The 6,738-nt window shown below is 57.9% G+C and overlaps 3 protein-coding genes across 3 annotated transcripts in view; 1 reads left to right on the top strand and 2 right to left on the bottom strand.

The window, feature by feature from the left end:
* SDRG_14510 (hypothetical protein) overlaps positions 1–511 on the top strand; it is a gene marked incomplete at its 5' end in the record, with an annotated part of 1,644 nt that extends 1,133 nt beyond the window's left edge. Inside the window, 2 exons of the mRNA XM_008620644.1 lie at positions 19–397; positions 452–511. Coding sequence (XP_008618866.1) covers positions 19–333 — 315 coding nt within the window. The 3' untranslated portion in view covers positions 334–397; positions 452–511. The remainder of the gene's footprint in view (positions 1–18; positions 398–451) is intronic.
* A 142-nt stretch (positions 512–653) lies between these two features.
* Positions 654–2,790, bottom strand: SDRG_14509 (TKL protein kinase; the record flags this gene model as incomplete). The annotated part of the gene is made up of 6 exons (XM_008620643.1): positions 654–1,133; positions 1,184–1,442; positions 1,499–1,958; positions 2,002–2,189; positions 2,237–2,548; positions 2,600–2,790. 6 exons carry the CDS (start codon positions 2,788–2,790, stop codon positions 693–695), a joined length of 1,851 nt encoding a protein of 616 aa, XP_008618865.1. The 3' UTR covers positions 654–692.
* Positions 2,791–4,155: 1,365 nt separating this feature from the next.
* SDRG_14508 (hypothetical protein) lies at positions 4,156–6,120 on the bottom strand (the record flags this gene model as incomplete). Its single annotated transcript, XM_008620642.1, has 1 exon — positions 4,156–6,120. One exon carries the CDS (start codon positions 6,118–6,120, stop codon positions 4,156–4,158), a length of 1,965 nt encoding a protein of 654 aa, XP_008618864.1.
* Positions 6,121–6,738: the final 618 nt, after the last annotated feature.

Genomic DNA, 6,738 nt, shown 5'->3' with positions numbered 1-6,738 from the left:
CTTGGTCTCTGGCTGGAGGCGGTGCCTCGCTGGCCGAAGCTGCGGTCGCTGGCGCTGGCGTCGCACCGCTGCTCGCTGTCGCAGTGCCTCTCGCTACTACGGGCCATTGTTGGCGCGGTCAAGTGCCTCACGTCGCTAGATTTGTCCAACGACGTCTGGTCGCGAGGTGAAAGGGACCTCTTTTGGCGAGAACTCGCAACCGTTGCAAGCGTCGACGTTGCTCAGAGCGCGAGCGAGGACACCGAAGAGCAGCAACGAACCACCGTGACAGGCACCGTGATTGCGGACGCATCCAACCAAGCAATTGGCCATCGCTGCGCTCTCATCACGTAGCGAATCGACAAGATCGTAAGCCGCTTGTGCGACGCTTTCCTGTAATTCGAGCTTTGTCGGTTCTGTAAGTATGGTGTCTTTGACTCGCAACTACAATAGAACGCGCGTCGACGTTTAGGCCGCTTCACTGACGGCAAAGGCCAGGACCTCACGTTGTGCTTTGCACTATGGCCTCGTGGAGGCTGGCGCTCTTTCCCAACTTTCGAATCGCGAGTTCGTCGGTCGTTTTAAACGTGCATGCGCTCGATACGTTTATGCACTCATGCCGAAGACGACGAGACGCGGATCCCGCAACTTGCGTTTGTGAGGTGGAATTGTCAGGAAATGTACACAATTTACAGTGTATTCATAATTGGAGTTTACATGGTGTTGAGTTCCCGGGATATGGGAGCTAGAGCCCGCATACTCTGACGGTACTTGGAGAGGATGGCCGAGAGCTGCAGCGCCGTCGGTCGGTCGACGTCGTTGAGCTGCAGACACTGCTTGGCCACTTCCGGTACCCACGTCGGCACGCCGACGCCGTCGAACGTTGGGTGCAGCCGCCCTTCGCACACCTCGTGCAAGATGTAGTGCTGCTGCATCGCCTTGCCCGTCTTTGGGTGCCGCAGGTCCGCGTACGGCACCTTGTGTGTGCACAGCTCCGACAAGACGATGCCGAACGAGTAAATGTCGGCGGCCGCCGTGTAGCTGGTGCCCGCGACGATCTCGGGCGCCATCCACTGGTACGTGCCAATGCCTGTCGTCATCGTGTCGTCGGCCTCGGCGGCGCGCGACGTGCCAAAGTCCGTGAGCTTGGTACCCTAACCACCATAGGGTTAGGTTGCAGTAAAATCGCAAATTTGTAACAAACCTTGACCGAGTCGAGGAGGATGTTGCGGCTCTTGAGGTCGCGGTGGATGATCGGGACCTTGAACGTGTGCAGGTACACGAGGCCGTGGATGACGCTCAGGATGACGTCGTACTTTTGGCTCCACGTAAAGACACCCGGGCGCGTCGTCATGAGGTAGTTGCGAAGATCGCCGAGGTCCATGTACTCGACGACGCACTCGATCTCGATGGGGCGGGTCCAGCTGGCGCCGACAAACCTGATGACATAGTCGCTATCGAGTCTACACAAGAGAGTAGTTAGTCGATATATCTTCACTTGCAGGATAGTGATTTGTACTGGGACATGAGGACGATCTCGTCAATAAACCTCTGCACGGAGCGTGGGTCCCTCTGTTTGAGTCGCTTGATCGCGACTTGCTGGCCACCGTAGACACCAAGCCAGACTTCACCGTAGGCGCCAGACGCCAACGGCTTCCGGCTCGTTACGTGGAGATCTTCGAGCACGAGGCGGTGGTGCAGAAGAGGCGTGATGTCAAGGTTCACATGCGGCTCGGTCACCGGATCCACCCGCCGGTGGGTCGCTGCGCCCATCGTGGGACCGGTCGGCCCTGTTGCGACGCTGCTGTTGCGGCCCTTGTAGCCCATGCCGTTGGTGGTGCTCTGGAGTTCGTAGTAGTAGTTGGGTGTCGCCTGGTTCGCAGCGGTTTGCTTCTGACGGCGCCGGCAGCAGATGTAGCCGACGACGACGGCGACGACGACCACAACTCCGCAGACGACGCCAATGATCACAGGTGTAGCTACGAAATGTGAGGTTAGAGGGTTCAGCACTGAGATTCGTACAGGATGAGCTGGCTGTGCCCGCGGCAGGCGTGCCAGACGTTGGGCTACTGGTACTGCTGGGAGAAATCGGGCTACCGGTCGAACCAGGCGCACTTGTCGCATTGCCCTTGGTGCTGCTCGCCGCTGCAGCACACAAGGCCGTGACGGTGAGTCGCTTACCAGTGCCGTGGCAGGGGTTGCCAAACACGCTATGTCAAAAGTTGAGGTCCTCTCGAGGTGTGGCGAGAGATGAGACCTGTTGTCGGCGTTGACATTGCAAACTTGGTCGCCGACGCACGCTGCTTGCAGAATTTGCGTCGAGTTGGTCGCGTCGCACTTGCCCTTGGCGGCGTACACACCCGTGTTCACCGGCGTCCCGTACGAGGCAAATAAGATCTTGGAGACGACGAGGGGTGCGTCACAGACAAGCGAAAGCGTGCTGTTCTCGGTCACATTGGCAACCGCAAGGACCGCGCTGGCGTCGACGACGATGGTCGGTGTGGCGGCCGCACACTGCGCCGTGACGGTCAGAAACTTGCCCGTGCCGACGCATTCATCGGTGAACCAGCTAACATGACAAGAAGGTTAGGAAGCCACTTTGGACCATGTGTCGTCGTACTCGTTGACGGCCCAGAGGCTGCATGTCTGTTGCTGGAGGCAGTAGCTCTCGACAACCGACACGGACCGGGGAGAGTGGCATTTTCGGTTGGCGCTGGCGGCAAGACCTTCGCCGTCGGGCAAGCCGTAGGACGCAAAGAGGATCTTGTTGATCGCGGTCTTGGCACCCGGGCAGGAGAGGGTCAACGTCATGTTTTCGCCAACCTGTTGGTGACGACGGTCGTGCCAGGGTCTTGGATGAGAAGGGCTGTCACGGAAGATAGCACCAACACCAGCAAGCACGTTGCGCGCATGTTGGCCGGTCGTAGGCGAAGGAAAACTAACTGGGACTTTGTTGGCTTGGAAATCTCACGGGACGGGGTCGTCGACCGGATAGTTTTGCTTCGGGTTGTCGACATGTTTCCATTCAAGTCGAATAGTCAACAACATGTGGGCTAAAGGCTCGTCTCGTGTTGCATGCGGCTGGCAGAGGCGTCTGCAGTCCAAGTGGTTGTGGAGGAATCCACAGCTGTTGGAATGGGAGAGAAGGTCGTACGCCGACAAGCCGCTCACGCCGGCGTCTCGATTCAGCTCGACACGAGAAGAGCCAGTGGATTGGTCGAGGTTGCGAGTTGGACACCGCTGGTCGCACTGGGGCCATCGTGGTGCATCTCTCCGACAGACAACGATATTCAACGGTCCACAGAATTGATGTAAACCCTTTGACAGTGAATACAAGACGTTTCGACAGACGGCGCGATAGCATCCGATTGCCACTCGGTCTCAAGATACATACAAACTGGTAAAATCCGCCCTGAAAACTATCCAGAGGATCGATTTCTGGATTGGCGCGGGCACTCGATGGTATCCATGCTCATCTTCCTATTGCTCCAGATACCGTCAGATCCTTACTGTATCTGCAGACCACAGATAGCAAATCAACGGCCCCGCATTCGGAAAAGTCAAACGGCAGCAGATGAAATCTCGTTCGACTCGATATATATGCAAATTAGGCGGCATCCAAGTTTCGGCATGTGCTACTGTACTACCTCGGCGAACATTGGTTGGATCATCTCGACACGATCAACTACGCTCGTTGTAGCCTGGTACTCTTAGAACGTCGCGTCGAGTCCAGAGATCCGCGCACTCTGGCGGTACTGCGACAGCGTGGACAAGAGCGCCTTCAGTACACTATTCCTTTGTATAAGAAAGTACAAATTTTGTCAACTAGTATTGGGCAATTGGGTCCATGTTGCCGGCAATTTCGTTCAACATGGCGCACGAGCCGGCGCGGAGCATCAGCCAAGTCGATTTTATGCGATTCACGGAGCTCCAAGGCCGCCGCGAGCGAGCACGAGAAATAGTACCACCCCGTGGCGACCCTACCCCTCGACAACCTGCCGAACGTGGTATTGACGACGGTCAAGGCGACGACAGGCGACACACTTACGATGCACATCAAATAGACCGTCCACAAGCTGGCCGTGGGGACAAGCTACGCCCACCCCGCGGAATAAATATCAAATTGCCAGGAAAACTACATTTCAAAGTGTTTGTTAGCTTGCTGTCGTTCCGCGGCTAAACGCTGCCCTTCTCGTCAAGGCGAGTGCGGAGTTGTGAGCGCAGAAGAGGGTCGTCGACCATGATCATCCACGCGTCCAGTCGCGTCTTCTGGGCGGCCATGGTCGGAGCGTCCGTCGAGAATTGTACGATGAGCACTGCGAGTGCCCAGTCAAAGAGAGCCGCGCGGTCCAGCACCCGCATGCCATCATCACGTTCTGTGGTCGTCTCGGCGCCCCGACGCAAGAGTGTGGCGGCGTGAGCTTGGAGGTCGTCGCTGGCGTCGACGAGGTCGTTGGCCTGGCGAAGCATCTCGGCTTTGATGACCAAGAGGTTGGACTTGGAAATGTTGTGTGCCACGTTAGCAAATGTCTCGACGAGGTGCGCGAGGTTCTCGATCGGCGTCGGCGCGTCCAGGACGTACGGCAGAAGGACTCGGAGCAAAGCTGGGTGCGACCATCTTGGAGCAAGCAAGCTGAGCATTTCGCGTGGCTTTCCGACCCCCGCTTGCAGCAGAAAATGAACAGCGTCGGGCACGTTGCTGACAAGGGCGGTGCGCAAGAGGTCGTCGTCGCGGAGCTCGGGCTGCTTGGCCCAAAGCCGCGTGATCAGATCAAACTGGCTGTGGACAAGTGCAAACTCAATGCCAATGAGCGTCGCGCCTTCGGTTCGATGCGCCATGAGAAAATCGACGATGGCCCATTGCTCGTTCCACACAGCTTCATCGATGGCTTCGGGAGCTGACGCTGCGCCGTGGTCGTGGAGGTAGACGACGACGTCCATGTCGCCTCGCTCACAAGCGCCGATCATCCAGGTAGCGTCAAGCACAGCCCCACGCTCGCTGAAAAAGGCAACAACCTCCAGGACGCCCGACATTCGCTTCCTTGTAATGGTCGAGAAGCACACTGCGATTTTCTCCAGCGTGTGTCCGATCGAGAGCAAGTACGCCGCAATGAAGACGAGGTCCGACACGGGCGCGTCGAAGCGCAGGGTGCAGTCGCCCTCGCGGCGGTTGGCCACAAGGTACCGCACAATGTCGTCGTGGTCGTACCAAGCAGCCCCGAAAGCGGTCTTGATTGCATTATCCAAGGTCCCGAGCTCGTGCAGGTACTTGACGACGGCCAAGTGTCCTTCGTTCGCAGCGTTTCGCATCGTCGTCCGCGACGGCACTTGGTGGCACTGCTCCATGAGGAAGCGGACGATGTCGACGTGACCATTCGTAGCGGCCGTGTCCAGTGCATCGGCGGTGCAGCTGAAACCGCGCGCGACGAGGTCGATGACAATCTCCAAGAGACCGTGGCTGGCGGCAACGTCCACGAAGCCGTCGTACACTGTGTGAGGCATGTGCTTGTACAAGAACGCAATGACTTGAGGCGCGCCCGCATCGCTGGCCAAACGGAGCACATCGCCCGGCCACTCGAGTTGGCGGCGACGCCACAGCAGTGCTAGCGCATCCGCATTGTTGGTCGACAGCAGCGCGGCGGGCAGCCAGGCGTCTAGCGGCCGCGAGACGCAACCCAAGGTCTCGTCGTCAAAGCTGCGGTCGACAGCGTGCGTCTGCAGTAGAAAGTCTGCGATCTCAAGATGGCCAGTCATGAGCGCCGCCTCGATGGCTTCTTGGTACACGAGGTCGGGGCGGCAGGCGACGATCCGCTGCGTCGCGACCAAGTCACCTTCGCAAATCGCCAAGTGCAGCGGGAAGCGAGCGTCGCGCGTGAGTTGCTTGGTGAGGCACAAGCGTTTGGCGTCAATACACGTCGTCATCGATCCATCTTTGCGAGCGAGATAGTTCGTCTGGAATGCTATGTCGAGGGCGTAATACGTGGAGGAGCTTACGTCGTCGTCCATCGCCCGGCGCACGTCCACGAGGTGGTTGAAGGCGCGGAAGCGGGACGCGACGTCTTCGTAGACGCCAAACTGGAGGCCGAAGATGATCGATGCGATCTCGGGCTGCGCCAGAACCACGCTGCGGAAGGTCGCCATGGGATTGTCGGAATTTGGATTGTCGGAATTTGGATTGTGGCGCGCAAAATCCGTGAACCGAAATGCGGCCTGTGATTGGGCACCATCGACGTATCCGGAAAGGACGCCCAATCAGAGGACGGTTTATGTTGATTGTGGACCGTGCAGGCCGATTGTAAGTACGTCGATGCTGGTTGTCTACCCAATGCAGTACAGAGTCGTCGACTCGCAACGTCACTCTACCACAGACGCCTGGAAACGACTGGTGGTCCTAGCGATCGCAATCGAAGAAAGGGTTCATGGTATGTTGAGCGCCATGAACCGGTCTTGGTGCGTGCTAGCGCCTCGTCTCATTTAGGTCCGACTGGGCGAAGAAGACCCGCTCGTCTCGCGGTCCTACTCAAGTCCTCGGCCAAGCTGGTTGCTTCCAGTCGTTGCTGATGATGTTGATTCGAATGAGCTCCTGGAAACGAACGGCTCATTCGATGTTAACTGGGATGCAAAGCTCGGTCGTAGCATAAGCTGCAAAGACTAGTACCGATAACGTCGAAAGCGACCAGATGACATTTCTTTCCACTTTACTTCGAGTAACCTACTCCGACGACGTAGCATCGAGTAAGACTCGCGCGCTTTGGCGGT

This window comes from Saprolegnia diclina (assembly GCF_000281045.1).
Source record: "Saprolegnia diclina VS20 unplaced genomic scaffold supercont1.72, whole genome shotgun sequence".
Taxonomy (NCBI): Eukaryota; Oomycota; class Saprolegniomycetes; order Saprolegniales; family Saprolegniaceae; genus Saprolegnia; species Saprolegnia diclina.
Note: the sequence above shows the minus strand (reverse complement) of the source record. Positions and strands in the feature narration are given on the sequence as shown.